Source organism: Aptenodytes forsteri, unplaced genomic scaffold, assembly GCF_000699145.1.
Source record: "Aptenodytes forsteri isolate BGI_AS27 unplaced genomic scaffold, ASM69914v1 Scaffold102, whole genome shotgun sequence".
In the NCBI taxonomy this organism is placed as follows: Eukaryota; Metazoa; Chordata; class Aves; order Sphenisciformes; family Spheniscidae; genus Aptenodytes; species Aptenodytes forsteri.
The window spans coordinates 250,000-270,666 of record NW_008795771.1 but is presented as its reverse complement, the minus strand read 5'-3'; the positions used below and the strand labels follow the sequence as shown (position 1 = coordinate 270,666).

The window sequence follows — 20,667 nt, the reverse complement described above, 5'->3', positions numbered from 1 at the left end:
TATTCAGCCTTGGGGCAGATCTCTGGATGATATTCTTAAATTGCTTACCAACTTTAGACAAAACCGAAACAATATTCCCAAGGCTGTTCAAAATACTGAAAAGTTACTGTAATGAAGGAGGAAACATCATAGAAGAAGGTAGTGACACTGCCATTCTGTATTTCCTCCATAAAAAAACTCTCAGAAAAGTCACTGTAATTGCTAGTTGTCTCCACGAAATGGAAACAACTCCATTTCCTTCCTACAACAATTTCCAACAATTTCCTTCCTTCTAGGAAATTAACTCTGTCCCTGCCGAAACCAGGACACAGGTACAGAAATCTAAATATTGGAAGGGTTCGATATACAAACAACAGCTAGCAATCATGAAGGAGAATGTCATACCCTTAATAAATGGACTTCCTGTTTATTATTCTCAGTATTACACAATTTTGTGTGATGGTTGTTCTCCCTTGACAATTTTACCAAGGGAATTTTTGTAACCGGAGCTTTTCTGTTTTGGCCCTCAAAAAGCAGATTCATGTTTCAATGTGTCAAAAAAAGCATATCTTTATTCCATTACAGGAATACACAATAGATGTTTTCTTCCGTCAGAGATGGAAGGATGAGAGATTAAAGTTTAAGGGCCCAATGAACATTCTTCGATTGAACAACTTAATGGCCAGCAAAATCTGGACCCCAGATACATTTTTTCACAATGGGAAGAAGTCAGTGGCTCATAACATGACAATGCCAAACAAGCTTCTACGAATCCAAGATGATGGGACTCTCTTGTACACCATGAGGTGAGTCTTTTCATCTGTTCTCTACTCAAGCTATTTCTCGATGTGATTTTTCCAGATAACCATTAAATAAGGTTCCAGGAGGACTCTCCTTTGTTTCATTTCTGTCCCAGCAGAAAGCAAGCTATGAAATTGTATGTTTTTGTTTCCAGTTCTGTTACAAGTCTGTTGGCCAGTTATGAGTTAGATCAGTTTTCCTACATGTTCCTCAGTCTTCATACCTCTATAAATGTATATTAAAAGACACCGACCACCTGCATAAAGTGCTTTGAGATCTTCAGATGGGAATCACTGTGTAAGAATTATTAAGAATGCTCAAAATTTACCAACTCCATCTTAGAATGATTAAAATAGTATACGACTTTTGTCTGTTAGTGCACCCATTGTACTGACCATGTGAGCCTTTAAGCAAATTTATTATTAAGATCAGTGGCAATAAAAACTAGAGTAAGAAGAAAGGGTTAATAAGGCTTCAAATTCTTTCCAGCAAGAACTACAGGGAAAATATGTCTTACTCTGTAATAACTGTTTCTTTATATCTAATGACAATATTTTACTTAGAGTTTTAATTTTTACATCCTGTGCATGATTAGCAGCTAAGATAGACATTTAGCTGGTAAAATGTGTTAAATTTGCTTAGAAAATAATTTATGAAAAATTATAAATATCATGTATGCATAGGCATAAGCAGCATTTTTATAAGACTGATTTCTTCTTCGATTACTCTTTTTGCAGTAATGTTACCTATATGAGTTTTTTGGAAATTTTTTATCCAAATTTACAGAGACCCCTGACTTAGTTTCTTTCTTTTTCTTTGAGAGTATTTAATAAATTGAATTTGTTGTGAATGTAGACTTAAAATCCCCAGCCTAAGTAAGATATAAAATGTGAGCTGTAAAGCAAACATGTAAAGTGCAGTTTTTTCCATGCAGCCATACCAGCATCCCTTAAACCTGATTTACTATACAACACCCAAACCTTTGTAGTATTGAGTGTTGACGGGTAGACTGCTAATGATGTTGAATGAGGTGGTGGTTGGAGAGGTTCAGAAAAGTTTGCTGGAAATAAATTGAGACCCCCATTTATAGTATTTCTGCTGGGGCTCAAATCAATATTTGAACTTGTATCTGTATAAACTGACTGAAATTCTCTCCCTCCAGAAGGTGTTATAATCATATGCTATACATTATAGGAAATACTGTTTGAAACCATTATGAAGACTTTTTTTTTTAAAAACATAAGATGGGTCATGTCAGCTAGAATTAAGTAAGCGTTTTCATGACTTGTAAGTAAGTTGCTCCTGAGGGTATGAGATTAATGTGTAAACTGTTTTCATTGTCTAGATTTTAAACAGCCATTTTTATCTGTGTCTATTCAAAATGATAGTGTGATTAATATCAGAGGCTCATGCAGTTCTTTCCTTTGCCTTCAGCTGTTTGCTGACTCTTCTCTCTCTCTGCCCCTTCACTTCAGAATAACTTTCCTGGGGAGTGGGGGAATAGAAATACGGAATATTTTTGGGTGGAAAGTTGGGAGAACATAGTGGGGAATACAATGACTATGAACCACTGGGAGTACAGGAGGATGTAGCTGATGTTTGAGGCTGGATGAAGAGGAATGAAGACGTCCAGAAAAAAATCTCTACCCAGAGGAGACTTACAGGATAGGAAGGAGAAACAGAGCTTTTTTTTTATTTATTTATTTTAATTAAAAATAATGGGAAAGAAAAGTCTGTCAAAAACTTTCTTCAAACTGTTTTAAATTATTTTTTACCGTATCAATCCCCATATTTGATACTGGGACATTGCTGGGATTTTTTCACAAAATGAGCAAAAGCAAATGCATTGTTAACATACTGTCATTCTTACGCATAAATAAAAATAATAATCACAAGTAACATGGAGAATGAGTAGCAGCAATCTTTTGAAAGAACACAAATGGGGTTTTTTCTACATCTTCCATTCAAACTGTAAAAAAAAAAATAAATTCAGAAAACTATGGAGCGCAGTCCTTTGGCAAATTAACTGTATTTTATGTGCTTTTGTAATGAGCCTTTGAGAGCCATATAATCACACATGTACCTCAGAATATTATGAGAAGAAAATGACTGTTCTTAACAACCTGCAGTTACATAATTTATATTTTCATTTAAATGGCCTTTCCTCATAGTTTTGAGGTCAGCTCTTTCAGGTTTTTGATGCGATAAGTCAATGCCTTCCAAAGGAACACATAAAAGGGAAGAAGCAAGAGCTGATTTAAATTTTAATTAGTTTAATACAACATTTGAGTTTCATCTCCTAAATCAGCATGAATTCTGTTCATTTCTGTGGAATTGATTTTCTTGTCCTGCTAACTGACTTAAATGCATAGCGGTCTTTTGCCTTTTAGGCTTACAGTCCAAGCTGAATGTCCAATGCACTTGGAGGACTTCCCTATGGATGCTCACTCATGCCCACTGAAATTTGGCAGCTGTAAGTATATAACGAGGAGTACGGCCTTTGGTTAGTGAGTATCTAACATTGTTCAGCATCACTTTGTTTCAGTAAGTTGTTACATGAGAAGTTTAAAACACAAGATGGTACTTTTTGAAAAATTTGTAACGTGACACATCAAAATCTCTTTTCTCTATTCAGTGTTGTGTTTTCTAATGTATTTTAAAGCTTTCTTGACTCCAGTTAAGAATAGACACTATGCACCTAATTCAGAACTGCACTGATCTACTTTTATTCCAGCACGTAAACCATACCGATGAATGCAGGCGTGGGTGCGCGTAGCCTGTGTAGTATTAATGAAGAGCAGATTAAAGACTTCAAAGAATGTTTGTTTTGATTTATTGAAACATTAATTTTTGCTTTATTGTTAATGATATTTGTTTTTACATTCTTAGTCAATGAAGGCAACAACAAATGGCTTCTTGTGATAAAAAATTTCACTCATTAGCGCATCTGCATGTTATAGACAGGTGGACTTCGATCTCGCTAGTATTATTTTAACAGCAGCATAACTCCATTTACCTGTATTACAGCCTTTATTATTCTTTGTGAATTAGGATCACATTTTATATATAATTTATATATCCTGGATATAAAACCACCAAAAGGTTTTCTTTTTTTCTTTGGCTGTAGCCTATGTTCTCTGCTGGGCCCAGGAAAGGGAATGTTTTTTTGAGGAAACCGGTTAATACCTTTAAATTCTGGCTGATTTTACATTAATTGCAGCCACCACAAGTTACAAAACAGGTGATATGCTGCCACTAAGGACATCATTAACCAGATGAACATTGTCAGAGCACTGTGCCCGCTCTCTATAACCCTGACATATCCCTTTTCCTTTGAGTTTGGAGCAAATTAAACCAAGTCAGTGTTTCCGACAATGTTTCCACACTAAAGGGAAATCTTAGCTATGGAGATAAAAGATCATTAGAATTAATAATATTTGTATCATGCAGCCTTTTTTGCCCCCTAAATATTATAGATATAATACATAATACAGCTTAACTAAGTAACACCAGAGATGTTAGCCAAAATTGGCTACTGACTAACAATATTTACATATATGTGCACAGCAAGGTATGTTTGATTTATAAGATGTGGGAGGAAAAAAGACTCACAGGTAGCCTCAAAACAACTTAAAAAAACCCCGTAATAATGACACTGATACTCAGGCCAAGAGGCTACTTTACAGTACAACTCTTTACAGTACAACTTCATTTCCATTCCTAAGTTGGAAACCCTTTTGACTAGGTATATTAGACTTTGTGTGAACAGTTTCTTTTTCTTCTTTTTTTTTTCTCTGGATTGTTTGATTGGGTTTTTTTGGTTACTAATTTCTTCTTTGTTCTCTGCCCATGGTTTCTGGTTTTCTAGTAAACAGGAGAATTCAAACTGTGAGCAATGTGATTTTAGAAAAGCTGTCTTTCATTTCCCCCGTAGTCACCTGTGCGCCAGCCTGTTGGCACATCCAGGGGACTCTTATTTCTGTTCATTTTGAATGGCTTCACACTCATTTTATTTCTTTACCTAGAACTCACTTCTAGACTACTGTGCATTTTTCAGCTTTTATTCTGGGATAGAATTTGAATGATGAATAGTGGTGAAAATAAGCAGGAATCCTGAGGATTTTGTTTTAGCTGAAGCAAGTCTGCCAATGGTATATATTTGTCACAGCTCTTCATATGCTGCTAATCTTACATTGCTAGGAGGATCATCGGCCTGTATGAATGTCTCAGGGCTTTTTTTATACATAAGAGAAAGCCAAACTGAATGTATTGGAGAAGCTGTAGCTTAATAGATTGCCTTTCTTTATCCTCATCAAAAAGTCTAGCCAACAGTGGGGAGGATGGGGACGAATCAGCAATTGGCAATACTGCTGGTTCACATTAAAGCAGAGGTCGTCTTGTGGGAAGCTGGAAAGATAGAAGGGAAGTGTTAAAAATCTCTACATGCTACCCACCTGGTAGATTTTGTTAGTCATGCAGTTTGTGGCTAGTTGCATGAAGAAGCTTCTTTCTGGGCCTCCAGAGATTTCTCAAGTGGAAATGTTTGCAGCCCAGAAGAAATGTTGCTTTTCTTTTTCACTTCACTACAGTTATGGTATAAGACTTAAAATGTACTTGTCTCAGTCAATCAAAATGAACACACAATTTCTTCCATCAGTGGTTTACCCTTTTCCTTTCATACTCCATTTGTTAGTAGGCTATTAGGCTGGAAAAACTTGCAGGACATACATACTCAATTTTTTTCTTACTTACTGGAGAGGCATTAATGCTATTTAAAATACAGTGTTGATTTGCTTTCATTCTAGTTTATTTTGACAGACCCTAGGCTAAATGTATGTTTGATCATGAATGCACTGAGGGAGCAGCCTGCTTAATGTCAGTGTGTTCCACAAAAAGATGCCAAGGACTAAAATTTAAGAGGGTATGCAGGGCAAGGCACAGAACCACTACAAGTTTGTTCAGGGCTTTGTCACTGAACCTGGCTTCCAATATTTAGGTATGTATTTCAGCTAATAATAAAATGCTTGTGATACACTCCCAAAGTGGAGAGTGGGGACAATGGAAAGTCAGAACAATGTAGGAATGAATTTTCAAAAATGTTGTGTGTCTTAAATCTTGCAAATTGTTATTCTTTTCATCTGGCTTACCACGATTTTTAGGATACATATAATATCTAATCTCTGACAAGTTTTTTAACAGTGTAGAAGAGATGTTGTTTGTAATTTAATAGCAATAAATTGTGGTTAATAAGATTCACAAATGAGTGCCCTGTTCCCATGCTGCAATAGTCATTTACCCTACAGTAAAGCTATTTTAAATGGCCAATGGTATCTTTTACCATATCATTTTAAGTTTTTGGGGTGTGGTTTTTTTTGAAAAATAAGTAGCTCTTCTAATTCTGTGAGTTTTGATGGAAGCCGTTTGATTTAAATTGCTGACAAAATATTTTATCTTATTTCCCACAGATGCATACACCACTTCAGAAGTGACATACATTTGGACTTATAATGCTTCAGATTCAGTGCAGGTGGCACCAGATGGTTCAAGATTGAATCAGTATGATCTTTTAGGCCAAACAATTGGGAAAGAGACAGTTAAATCAAGTACAGGTTAGTAAAAGATATTTGGAAGAAAAAGGCACTCACTCGGCTATGAAGAACATAGGCATTGCTGGTGGTGTTAGAAGGCTACTGAAAAAAACTGTTGCAAAATGTGAGATAGTAGGCATAGCCTATTAATACGTGGTACAAGTAACACATAGCAGCACTTTACTGATTCTTTCAAGTTAATAAGTAACTGGTGATAGCAGAGATGAACTTGTCCCCAGTGGCTGTTTTTTAATGCTATCTGGAGCTCAGTCTTGAATCCTAATGTTTGTAACCCAAGACCGGGATAATTGTTTAATTTCATATGGTAAATGACACTTTTTGTCTACTAAATGGTGAAGCATGCAGGTTTCAACCATTTTTTCCTTCCATCGTGTTTTTGGCATTAAACGCTGGATTATTCTACCAGACTCTAGACTGTTCCTACATGTGCCAGGCTGTGATGGACCCCCATGATTGCCTTCTGACTGTAGATTAAGTTCGCAGGATGCCTTTGTGTGAATGCAGAGAGTTGCTTATGTGCAGAAGCCTGCAGGACTGAAGTTCTTGTCAGGGCATACAAGAATTCCTGTAAGTTCCTGGAGACTGATCTTTCCTGGAGCTCAGCTGTAGCTGTACTCAAAAACTTTCTTATATTCTGTAGGATGCTTTCTACTACAAAATACATTGTGTGCAATTTAACCCTAGCAGATTTGGTTCTCATAAATGTACCAAACTTTCTTTTACCAAAGAAATGGACTTTCTTAAGATGATAACTGTTTATTTCATTGTATTTTGTTTGTTTTTGGCACCTAGGCGAATATACAGTAATGACGGCTCATTTTCACTTGAAGAGAAAAATTGGTTATTTTGTCATTCAGACTTACCTCCCCTGTATCATGACTGTCATTCTCTCTCAAGTGTCATTCTGGCTGAACAGAGAATCGGTACCTGCCAGGACAGTCTTTGGTGAGTATACTGAGTAGCATTAGCTTTGTTTGCAACAGCAGAAGCTGTTAGGAAGCATTTCTGAAGTTTGCTTGGTAAAGGCCTTTTTCATTCAAGTTATTGTGTTTGTAGAATGTGGTACTATTTCCTGTCCAAACAGCTTTCAACTGCAGCTTACAGATATCCTGAGAATCCCAAAGTTTTTGGAAATTAGCACATATGAGAGAACTGTCCATATATCCTTGACTCTGTTAAGAGGAAAAAGTTTTCACAGAATGGAAAAAGATGATAATGTTTCTATTTAAAAAGTAAATGTAGATTATTTTCTGAAATATCTTACCTTGATATTATCCAAATATTTTGGTACTTGGTAGATAAGCACATTTCTAAATATATTTTTAAATTAAGCAAATTAATTTTGAATTTGTTGAATTATTTGAATGTGTTAAACTTTGCAAGCTGTAGTTCTTTAAAAGAAACGCTATTCTGGGGGTCTGGGCAAAGCTTGCTCACTAATTCAAATTGGAGTGTACTATAAGGCAGCGAACAGCTTCAGCAGCGCAAAATAATGGTCTTTCTCTTACAATAAGGTTTTGCTCTCTTCTTTATTAAAACAAAGTAACAGATGTCTTTCTTATTTGCATAACTTAAAGTTCTTTTAATTTGTTTGCTTTTAAAGAAAAAGAGACTAGCACAACAAAAAGAAAATAATGTCTGCGTGGAATCAGCCATCAGAAATGCTGCATAAAATCGTATGATTAGTCATCAGTAAACACCATGCACTCTTCAAAAAATAGGCCAAACTCAAATGCATATTAAGTATGATGCACAACAAAGCATTTACTGTCTCTCCTGGTAGAAAAAATGCCACACAAAGCATCGTGAAAATTGCAGGTTTGAATATGAGCCTTACTGAAGTCAGATGAAATGGGTCAGTGGTTTTAGTGGAACCAGAATTCTACCATGTTTTCCCAGGCAGTTATCAGGCAGATTTTTTTTTTCTTTCTTCAAAATCTTCTGTGAATTTGTCCATTTCTGCTTATCAAAATGCACATTCCTGTTTTCCAGCCTTGCAAGTACACTGTCAAATCCTTCTATATCTCTGTCTTTTCCCTTTTCTGTACACCCTCGTATACATTTAGGACCGTGTAACTGGTTTGTCCAAAAAAAGTCTCACATCTTCTCTTCCTCAAATGCACTTTCTGTTACTGTGTCGTCGGTAACAACGCACTACATCAGTAACAAGGCACTAGGATAATTTTCCTGGAATGTTGTGTCCCTTCCTGCATACCTCTTTCTTGTTCTTGATTTATTTTATTGTTTAATTTATGTGGGTTTTTTTTTAAATAACTAATATCTGCATGGCAGCCTGCTGCTTTACTCTGCTGGGGGTTTAGCATAATATGGATAATGAACAGTGTCCTGTTTCAGGATGTCTGGAGGGAACTGGGTGGGATGGCCGCAAGTACAGAACCACACCACCCAGTGACAAAATCTAAAATCTGTTTACTGAGCACAATGGGTACATCGAGGAGATAGCAAATTCTATGCTAGTATTTTATTTCTGCCACACAGACATGCATGTCATGCACCAGTCAGGGCTCTGTCCCCTCCAGGCCAGCTTAGACTGGCGCCCTGAACCCAGGGGAACAAGACGTGTCCAGGCTCTGCCTGATGGAGCAGCCTAGCCCCTGCATATGCAGCATTTGCACCTCAGGCTTAGCCTTCTGCATTGGGTTGGATGTCCCCTGAGGAGCTATTTCTTAACATTCTTTTACACTCTAGATGAGACTGTCAGCATAAGCTGCCAATGACCCAGTGACACATGAAGCCCATACTACAGCTAAGGTAATAAAACAAGCTACTTCCAGCAGGGAATACAAAAATTGCAGGAGATTTTACTTTACATTTTTATTTGTTTTTATATGGAGTCGTCACTTGCTAGATATCCATCTTTGCATTGTATAATAAATATATCAGTATTAAAATATGATTAAGTAGAAAGTATTCGTTTTGATAAAATATTTTTCAGAATCAATGAGAAATTTATTTCAAGTACCTTCTTGAGAGTTACCAAGTCCTGGAAAGGACTAACTACTGGAGTACTGTTCCTTTCAAAGAAACATAACTCCCAGTTATTGAAAGCACCACTTAGCATTTATTATTTCATGTTTGAAAGAAGTTACTTTACTTTCCCCTTTCTATTCTCTCGCAACGTAGTTTCAAGTTCTAGGTTAATGTTAAGGGCTTGGTATAATGAGGCTTCTTTTATAGTTGAGCTCTTTAATCCCTTTCCTTTATGGCATCTATTTAATACTGTTGACCTAAGCTATCCCAAATGAATTATGGCCTAATGTTATATTGTTTCAGCTTTGCTTTAAATTATTGAAAGAAGAAAGTTTTATCATCGTTAATTAAATAAGTCTTGAATGTGTTTTCTCTAGCAGATAAATTTGAAAAGCTTTTGATTGCATTTTTAGCGAAAGGGAATAAGCCTGATTCATAATGCCTTCATTTAGTGCAAGATTACAATCTGTTTCATTTAGTAATGTGTTTATTGTTACGCATTTAGTGTCAACAATATTAGCAAAACTAATCTTGTGCAGCTTATTGAATTCTTGCTTCATTTTTAATGGGTCATAACATCTAGAAGCATCACATATATTTGAATAGCAGCATTAGATGCAGGTGACAGAAAAATCAGAAATTAGTTTTCTTAGTGCTATAGTTATCTATGTGTTTTAACTCACATGCAGTAGGAAAAAGAATGTTAAAATGAATGTAGTTAGATATATATTCTTTGCTACCCGAAGCAGGCAAGAACAAAAATTAATAGTCATATTATTTTCTAGTACGTTGTCCAAGATGCAGAATTTTAAATTCACACAGCTATCTTCTTTTGTCAGGACTCTGTTCTCTGTGATCATTTTATTCTTATGCTGCATTCCTATCCCTGTGTTTTGCTTGTTCTTGGTTTATCTTTTCTGAACCTATATTAATCAATGTACATTTTGAAGCAAAAAGACATTTAGACCTGAAATAGACAGACTTTTTAGTTGTGCAACTACAGAAAGGGGAACCTAAGAAAAGTTCAGATTTGTTCTCTGGTTATTTTTACATGGGAATTGAATAACGTAGACCCTTCCTTTTGAACAATTCTGTATATACAAAGTACCTTTTCCCATTTTGTTGAAAAAAATCTCAACTGTCTTTATTTACTTCTCCTTTCACATGCTGCAGATTATCTTTTGCGCTCTTAGAGATATCCCACCACTCACAGCTTTCAGTCTATAATTTCTTAATTGGGAATTTCTGCTAACTGTAGACATAACACTCTAGTGGTAGGCAGCGGGCAAATGTACCTGGAAAACTGTAGCCCTTAGAGACTGAGCTGGCTGCAAATGAGCTAATATGTCTTCTCAGCTCAGTGGTGTGCCAAGACATTAGCTCATGTTCCAGTAGTGGCATAATGACATGCGACTTTTACTGGAGCTGGGGTAAATAGCAGTTGCCGTTCAGCTTTGGGAATTAGCTTGGCTGTCGATCGATGGGGAACTCTGTTCCATTGCTCAGTATTGGTACAGTGAAGCAATGTAAGCACTGACTTCACGACATGTATATGTACCTTAACCAACTGATTGAATGCAACTTTTCTGGAAGTAGATTACGTTATGGTCCTTGGCCTACCATGCTATTTAAAACGGCTTCTGGCCCTTTGTGTTGCTCTTTTAGAAAAAAAGGTAGACCGAGCACTTGAGCTATTTTCTACAGTCTTTCTCTCAATGGTTGTTCAGACTTATCTCCCGATGTCTAAGCAGAATCAGTGTACACCCCTTTTGTATTGTATTTTCAAGTAATACATATACATTGCATAAGTAAAAAAGAAACAGTATGGTGTGTAGCCAAATGTTATGGTATAATACTTTAAAATTACACTATCTCCAGAATTTTTAAGCTTATGTTTAGACCTCCAACCATTTACTCTTGGAGTGATAAAATGAAGTAGTAATCTGTATCTCTGTAAAAGGGGCAACAGTCTTTTCCTTCTGCTATGTTATTTGTATTTATAAATCTATTCAGGTTTTGGACCAGGTTGAGTGATCTAATTATCTAACAACATTTGCAATTACTGTTAAGAAAAAAAGAAAGAGTGAAATAATAGAGCAATGGAATTAGCTTCCTAATAATAAAAAAAGTAATTTATCAATCCTTTTGTGATATGTTCTTCAACCATTATGTGTATCTTTGCAAAATGCTGTGATGAAAAGGTAAAATTGTAGGAGGAGTAGCACAACATTGTAAGAAATGGAACACATTTTAAGTATTTTGTACAAATCATTTGCAAAACTGAAGTACCTCTTTTGTTACAGAAACGTCCTTTGGTAACTCATTATTTAGGCATTTTACTTTAATTTTCAAAGGAGATGTCCACATTCTAAGACGAGAAGGCTAGGACATGATTTAGTTGGCTAAAATCTGTTCAAATTAGAAAAATCAGTTGATACACAAGAGGTGAAATTAGGGTCCAAAAGAACTTGTCCCTGTCAAGGAGTAGCCTGACTTTTGCACACAAATGTAGGCGTAAACTAGTCATCATGACAGATTTTAACTTTAATATTTATGTGCTAGCTCCTCCAATTTCCACTGTATGTTTTTAGTTACGCATTTCTAGTTTTTCAGTTTACCTCTTCCGCTGTTGCGTGGCAGTGCCCTAAACCGTTGAGTGACAAATTGTTTGCCCAAAGGTGGCTGTCTAACTTTAAACACATCTTGAATGGTATCTATCTGTCCTAGAATCCAAAATATGACAGAGCTGGTATTTTCCACATATATAAGCTTAGTACCAGTGAAAAGTGTTGAATTTACAGCCCTGGAGATGGATATCCTCTCTCCAGTGAGCAGATGCTATTTCAAAAGCGGCACCATAAAAAAACCTCCTAGGCAATCACATAGCTCCAGTCTTGGCCTGAATGGATAAACCTGTAGTGATAGAAGATATTTAGCTTTTATAGGCATGTGCTGCTGAGAACAAAAGCTGTAATGATGTTGGGGGATATTTACTGTCAAGTATAAAATGCTTGGTCTTCTTCAGAGAAGGGAACGTCAACGATTTATTTTAAAGACAAACTGATGACTGCTTGTGGTCTCTTACAAGTTGATACCTGTCCATGTCCTTCTGGCACCTGTTGAGTGCCACATCTGCTGGGTGCTGGCCTATAGAAGATAGTTCTTGACCTGTATATAAACTGTGGTCTTTCTACATCAAAGTGAGATATCATGCAGTCTTTACATAACCTGTTAAGTTATTTAGGCTGTTCAGAGTAGTATATGTTTTAGGGGAGAAGATTGTTTTCTTCTAATATTTTGATGACCTCATTGTAGGGGAACAATCTACTCACTGTTTTTAATACCAATTCTAGTTCACTAGTGTTATGAATTAGATAATGCAATGAGGAATGTTTTTGATCTTGTCAGTGTATGGGTTTTGTGGGGTTTTAAGTTAAATCTTTGTGAAATAAGTGTTTTGTTTTACAAGTTGACCATATTCCTCCACATTAATAATTCTTCAGTCCTCTCAGGTTTAGCAGTGACACGGAGGTGGGTTATTTCCATTCAGTCCTTTTTCGTAAAGAAGACCTGATAACAGTGATTTTTCAAATGAACTATAATGTGCAAAATCATTTGTCTTTTGACTGAAGAAGAATAGCAAGTAAAAAAATATTAGAGATTCCTAAACTGACAGGTATCACATTAAATTTTCTGTCCAATTTTTTCCCACTCAATTGAGGTTAAATGAGTATGGTAGCTTGAACATCACTGAATTTATAGAGTGAAGGAATAAATGAGAGTGCATTGGCAATTGTCTGACAATGTGCTGTTTGATTAGCATTTGGGTCACAAAGTGGTATGGCTTGCTGAACTTTTTAGAGAAATTGTCAACTTGTAGCAAGATACAAGATGTAAATTCACGATGTTTTAATTGAGACTAGAAAAGGTCAGCAGTTAATCTTAAATTAGATTTTTGAAGAAGCCAACGGGACATCCAGAAGATTAGTTTATTCTAAAAGGTAGGACTTAAACAGAACAGTACCTTAGCAACTGTATATATTTACATGTGGATAAGGTCACCTTAACTCTGAGAAACAATCACTTTACTGATACTTCTCTATAATTAAAATGATTTATCTGCAGCTCAGGACTGGTGTTAATATTTAAAATTATCACATGCAAATGTGAGATAGACTGCCTTTTCCCTGAGGTGCTGAAAATAATGAAGCCATATGTTGTGTAAGTGTTAGGAGAGATTAAGTTCTTTACAAACTATATTGTCTACACATTCTCATACAATACAGTATGATAGCTGCTTCCTTTTCATTGTATAGGCTAGTAGATCCCAACAGTGTCACGGCCGATTCCAGACCAAATCTACTTCTTTAATTTATGGAGGCTGAAAAATAGCAATTAGAGAATTATGTTTGCTAAGGTGTCTGGATACTGTGTGACTCAGTGGGATGTTTCTGTGCCTTGTTTTCCCTGCTGCACAGGCCTTTGGAAGCCAAAAGGCTTCCAAAAGTACTCTCCTGCTCATCAAGGGAGAGTAGCGCTGAGGCTGAGTCCACTTAGCTTTGCTTTGTCGTCCTTTGTAGCACCCTCAGAGATGGAGATTCTTTACAGGAGGGATGGAAATTGCAAAGCCTGAAGAGGTCTGAGTAGGTGTAATTGCTGCCTCTCTTCCCTCTCACACAGTGGTTAAAAATGCTTCTCTTGTAGCAGAAGGAAAATTTGAGCTAGGTCGATCCTGCAGAACCCAGGTGACAGATTGCTGACAGTAGAGGATCTGGCTTAGGGAGAGTGACTTTACTTTCTCTTGGGAATCCTCTTACAACAATTTTATGAGTGTGTAGTTGTTGAAGCTGTGATGCGCTGTTACTAATATTTCTGTCATGGCATCTCCTTTGCCTGTCATAATGGAGTGTAGGTTTGTTTATCTGTGCTAAGTATATCACTTTGCGTTGCTGTTCATTCTGGAGACGTATTTAATGGCGTGCCACAAAGGGAATAGTTCAGTTTGTCTAAGTGTGATTCAGCCCGAGGTGGGAGAACTCATTTACTTAAGGAATGGAGACTGTGTTTGTGGCTGTGGGTTTCTGCTTGCTAAAACTGATTCAGAAAAATGTTCTCTTCCTTTCCTCCCATGTATCTTTTTTCTGATTTTTTTGAGTATAATTCCTGGCTTCCTACTGGGTCTTCATTATGTACAAAGTACTGTAAAGTGCTTTTAATAACTGCCACGGTGAAAGAACAATCTTCCTGGATCATCAAGACTTGTTTTCTGACACATAATACACAGTTATAATAATCTGGCATTTCAAATTAATATGTTGTTCTAGAAAAAAATCTGTGTTACCTGAATGAAGACTTAACCTGTTTATGTGTTCAACTATGTCATTGGATGGTTAGTGAGACAGCTATTGGGGAAAAAATAAAATCATTATTTCTAATAGCAAAGGTCAATTTGTGTGGTACTGTCAGTAAAGATGGTGCCAAACCTGCAGCCACTGCAGTGAAGCCAGCCACCAAACATTAACGTATTAATCATTATTACTGTAATGCTGCAAAATATTATGATTCCATTAAGGAATTGTTAATTTTGTCCCTTACCTGTCCCGATAGCTAAAAAAAAAAAAAATTATCTCTCTCCTGTAAGTAAAATCTTCAGCTGATTATATAAAAGGGAAGTTTAGACAACAAAATTGAACTAAAATACTTCAAAGGAAACTCCAGGTGCAACCTTTAATATGGTTCTGGCAGTTTGTCACCAACTTAGATAAGCAAATTTTCCGTTCTATTTCACAAACATACCATAATAATTTTTGGTTTGTATTTTTGTTAACATTCAAAATCCAAGTAAAATCGTTGATGCTGTGGTTTTTTGTCCCCTTGCAGGAGTAACAACTGTGTTGACAATGACAACACTGAGCATCAGTGCTCGAAATTCACTCCCCAAAGTAGCATATGCAACAGCTATGGATTGGTTTATTGCTGTTTGTTATGCGTTTGTATTCTCTGCATTAATTGAATTTGCAACTGTAAATTATTTCACGAAACGAGGATGGGCCTGGGATGGAAAAAGTGTAGTGAATGATAAGGTAAGTCCTAAGGAAATAGCCCTATTTCTGGTCAGTTGCACTAAAACAGCTGTAATATATTGTTTTGATAAAATTGGCTATATAAAAAAAAATACATGATGCTTTAATTCAAAAGAATGTAGATGTATTTTCTGTCCTGAACAAAAATATATTCGCCCTGATGTAGCTAATCTATTTTAGTCTCAATAATCCAGATTGAGTTATCAAGCACATTGTTTTTTTATGTTGGGAACTGTCTGACTTGTTTCTTGACTCCTTAGATACAACTGTTTATCTGGTTACTCAGAAAAATTAATCCAGATTATATTGGTTGATCACTTTTTTATTATTTAATCCAATTGAGTTGGAAATAAGAAAAAGATTACAGAAAGATAGAATGTATGTTAATTTTCCTGGTAACTAAGGATCAGAAAAACAACTGAATGCCCATATATGTAAAAACTATTAATAACAAAATCTAGAAGTTTTGAACATTTTCAGTATTCTGAAACTTACGCTTAATGATATGTAGACATTAATTTTTAATCTAATTTAAATAGCAGTGGTACAAAATTCCAAGCATTTTTCACCTATGATGTATTGATGCTCTGAGTGCGCAGAAACAGAGTCATGCCTTAATTTTCTGGTATTGATAGTAGTGTAGGTGTGATAGTATGAAGAAATTTCAACCTGGTAGAATTTCTTATTTCGTGAACAGAATGAACTGGTGATATGTCTAAATTTGTGTCAAGCTTTACAGTTTATAATTTTAATAACACAGAACAAATGTTAAGGCTGACTTGTTGTTTTGACTGACTTAATATATTATATAATTTTGTCCTATCCCAGTCCCTGATTCTACCAATGGAAAAGGATTTCTTCTGACAAAGCATACTCTGATTTCTGTGGTTCTCCTTAAAATAGGATAGGATATGATTTGCTTCCTAGATGATGATAATAGACGTGAAGCAAAGTTTAATTAACTGATCGTTTCTCAGCACTTTGAATGCATAAAGCACAATGCATAAAGAAGCAAAATGTTCAGTTAATGGTAAAGGAGAAATAGAGGAAATGAGTACATTGTTTATAATTCCCTGTGGCTTCCGGAAGGGCATGAACTATCCATAGCTTCAGGACCTGTTCCCTCATGCTAGAAGTAGATACTGAATCACTACAAGTTTATCAGCATGTCACGAGTGAAGCTTTTCAGACTGGCACATTGCCCTGGCATTGTAATAATGTAGGGAGCCCTTACAAACTCTCCGATCATCCTTTGGCTGTTCCTTTAAATTAATATAACAGTGTTGTCTCATGATCTTAGCAGTGGCAGCTGTTTAACAGCTAGGTAGTATTCCTTCCCTAGGAATGACAAAATTAGCCATTCCATTTTTAGATTTATATACCATTCACATGTCCAGTTCTCTATTTTCTTCAAACTGACTTAACAAAAAGCTAAACTTTTAACATATTCATAGTTTCTCCTACAAAAGTATGGTTCATCTTTATTATGCAGGTCTCATTAATGGTATTATGGATATCTTTTAAAAACACACTAAGTGTGTCTGAAAGGAAGGAATTATAGATCAGTTAGAGTGTTCCTCTTGTAATTTGATTTGGTAATTTGCATCTGTGCACCTAAAGCCGGGCTTACTCTTCACCAAATAAAGTGAAATATGTTTCCTCAGTGACAGCCATCTGTGTTCACGTTATATGGAAATTCCCATCTAAGTGCTGTCAACATGGAATTTGTCTCACAGGAAAGCAGGTGCAGGGACAAGCTACATATTTGATCAGCCTTTTTTCATGCTTCAGTCAATAAGGAACAATGCTGAATTCCCACCCGATCCCAGATTTTCTTTTTGTGTGACACCATCTCCTGAGACAAGGTATTTGGGGCACAACATCTAACCGTGAAGATCTTACTAAGATTTGTAGATGGCCCTGATAAATATCTAATTGGAGCTAATTTAAAACCAAAATTGGAAATTGGGTAGATGCCTCCCGGTGGAAGTAAAAAATTGGAATGCACCTGTATGAGAAATGTCACAAGAATTCTCTCACTTGTGCCACTTCCATTAGATTAAAAATCAAACCAAACTAATACAACAGCTGATGATTTCTTATATGAGCCAGAAGTTAACTATTTCTTCATCTGTTTAATTCTGTATTTTGTGGAAGAGATGAACTGAATCTAATATTTATTTGCCTGCTTCTAAATTATATATGGAGAGCCTTGCTTCCTAAGAAACCAAAATCCTTCCATTCTTTCCTGTAGGTTCTTAGAAGTTCCTTAGTTTGGGATTGCTGCAAAACAGTGAATCAATTTATAGCATTACAGTCTTATTGCAGAGCTAGTCTGTGTACCTATATATATGTCTTAAAAATGCAAGCCTATACTCATTACCTATACATCCCTCTATGTGTCTATAGACATAGCCTCTTCACTGGAGTGCCATTGGCTAAACTTTAGCCATTTGAAAGCGTACACAACCCTGTAAAAACACAGAATTTCTGAGGTTGGAAGGGACCTCTTGAGATCGTTGAATGTAACTCCCCTACTCCAAGCAGGGTCAGCTAGGTACGGTTGCTCAGGGTCATGGCCAGATGGTTTTTTAATATCTCCAAGGATGGAGACTCCACAACCTCTCTGGGCAACCTGTTCCAGTGCTCAGTCGTGCTTACAGTAAAACTGTTTTTTTTGTACGTTTAAGTGGAATATTCTGTATTTTGGTTTGTGCCCATTGCCTCTTGTTCTTCCACTGGATATCACTGAGAAGAGTCTGGTCTGGTCTTCTTTACTCTCTCCCACCAGATATTGATATACATTGATAAGATTCCCTGCTGAGCCTTCTCTTCTCCAGGCTGAACAGTCCCAGCTCTCTCAGCCTTTCATATTTCAGATACTTCGGGCCTTAAATCATCTTTGTTGTCCTTTGCTGGACTCGCTCCATTACGTCCATGTCTCTCTTGAGCTGGGGAGCCCAGAACTGGGTCCAGCACTCCGGATCTGTCTCACCAGGGCTGAGTTGAGGGGAACGATCACCTCCCTTGCCCTGCTGGTAATGCTCTTTGTGATGCAGCCCAGGAGGCTGTTGGCCTTCATTGCTGTGAGGGCACATTGCTGGCTTGTGTTCAACTTGGTGTCCACCAGGACCCCCTGGGCTTTTTCTGCAAAGCTGCTTTCCAGCCCATTAGCCCCAATCTGTACTGGTGGATGGGGTTATTCCTCCCCAGGTAGAGGACTTAAATTTCCCTTTGCTGAACTTCATTAAATTCTTGTTATTCCATCCCACTTTTTCTTATCTTCTGTTATATTTTAGGTTCTAATCCCCATTTTCATCACTGTTATGCATTTTTAAACAATAATTTCTGAAAAACAGAAATAGTTCTTGGGCTAGTTCTCGGCTCACTTCTGCAACTACCAGGCTGGAGTCCTTCTTTCTCTTAATTGCAGTCTCTTTCTGACCTCTGTATGTGTGTGTCTATGTATATATACATGTAAACACACACATATTTCTCCAGAATCTCTTAAAAATGTAGACCATTACTGAAATTCCTTTATTTATTGGTGGTATGTTATGAGATGTTCAAATAATAGTGATGCTAGATTTATGGGAAAGATGGCCTAATTTTCATTTTATTACAATGCCGGGTAATCTTTTTTTTTCCCAGTACACCCATTCACTCCTTCTAGTTCTCTTAACAGAGAACATTTTAAAGATCTTGCAATTCTGTTGTAAGGAGTCAGATACAAAGCAGCTAGAGAAAGACCAACTCATTCCCAGTTATCCTTGCAATCGCAGTAACAGACCCTTCCTCATGTAACTTCAGTAGGGCATTTGATGGTGCAAGAGTCCATGTTTTTAGAGCATTCTTATGTTACTTGTACCTTCTTTTTGGATAGACTGGAAGTGTCATTCTTTATATTTGAATTTATCGGTGTGGTATTCCTGGTATTTAATTTTAACGTACTCACACATACTCATTTGTTTCTTTTACATTTGAAATGATGTTTTATTAAGTCTATTCTGGCAAATACACATTAAATATTTAACTTCATGCTGTCTTCCAATAGAAAAAAGAAAAAGCGTCTGTCATTAAGAAAAACAATGCCTATGCAGTGGCTGTTGCCAACTATGCTCCAAATATTACCAAGGACTCAGTGCTACCAACCATCTCCAAGAGCGCTACAACTGCAGAACCCAACAAGGCAAAACCAGAAGCGAAGCCACAGGAAGCAAAGAAGACATTCAACAGTGTTAGCAAAATTGACAGAATGTCTAGAATAGTGTTTCCAGTCTTATTTGGTACTTTTAATTTAGTGTATTGGGCTACATATTTAAACAGGGAGCCTGTCTTACTTGGCTTTGCGCCATCAACCTAAAAGCTGAATTGCACTGAGGACTTAAAGCATCATTCTAATCAGATAGGTTGTTTGCTATGTACAGTACGACTAATAACTGCTAATCTGTGAACCATTATGTACAGAGTGTATATAGATGTCTTATCTGTGTATCTCCAAAGGAGGGACACAGTGTTAATTCATGGGTCTGTAAACAGATAGCACCCATGGCAAATATAGCCAGCTCTTTAAAAGTTATACCCAGGGGAGTTCTGTTAAACTAGGATTCAAATATACAGAATTATATTCTCTCCGTACAATGAAATGAAGATATGATCCTACATAATTATTTAGGAACAGTATTTTTTTAATTTAAAGTTAAAATATTTTTCTATAAAGTAACTAATTCTACTTTAATGACAGAAACTGTCATTTAAAAAAGTGATTTTTTTAAAAAGGTGTAATTGTTTCATACAATAGCAGTACCCATGTACATAACGGAGTACGGAGGTCGTACAGTTCTACTGTTCACAAACATTCTGGATACTAGGTAGGCTAAAGAGGTAGTAAAGACTACTATATGGCAAAAGCCACAAGTTTCTTACTGCTGTCCTGTTTGAAGTTGTTAATAAACTCTTCTAATTGATTTCAGGGAAAAGCAAGTGTTAATCAAATTTCCAAATCAACCAACTTCCGCTAGTGAAACTTAGTCTTTCCACTGTTTTATTTATTTGATGTTGCTAAGCCAGGTTGTCTGGTTCAGCAAAGTTGGATTTTTTTGCTTTTTGATTTTGTTCTTAATTGGATTATTGTCAGGTTCATAAAAGCACTCAGAAATTTTTCAGGTTTAAGTATATCAGTAATATAATACACTCTTTTTCCT

General features: G+C 36.4%; 1 protein-coding gene across 1 annotated transcript in view; it reads left to right on the top strand.

Annotated features, from left to right (window-relative positions):
* Positions 1–19,826, top strand: part of GABRA2 (gamma-aminobutyric acid type A receptor alpha2 subunit) — a 67,514-nt gene extending 47,688 nt beyond the window's left edge. Inside the window, exons 5-10 of the mRNA XM_009283587.2 lie at positions 565–785; positions 3,171–3,253; positions 6,246–6,389; positions 7,182–7,334; positions 15,261–15,463; positions 19,518–19,826. Of these exons, the coding sequence (XP_009281862.2) occupies positions 565–785; positions 3,171–3,253; positions 6,246–6,389; positions 7,182–7,334; positions 15,261–15,463; positions 19,518–19,826 (1,113 nt within the window). The remainder of the gene's footprint in view (positions 1–564; positions 786–3,170; positions 3,254–6,245; positions 6,390–7,181; positions 7,335–15,260; positions 15,464–19,517) is intronic.
* The last annotated feature ends 841 nt before the right edge of the window (positions 19,827–20,667 follow it).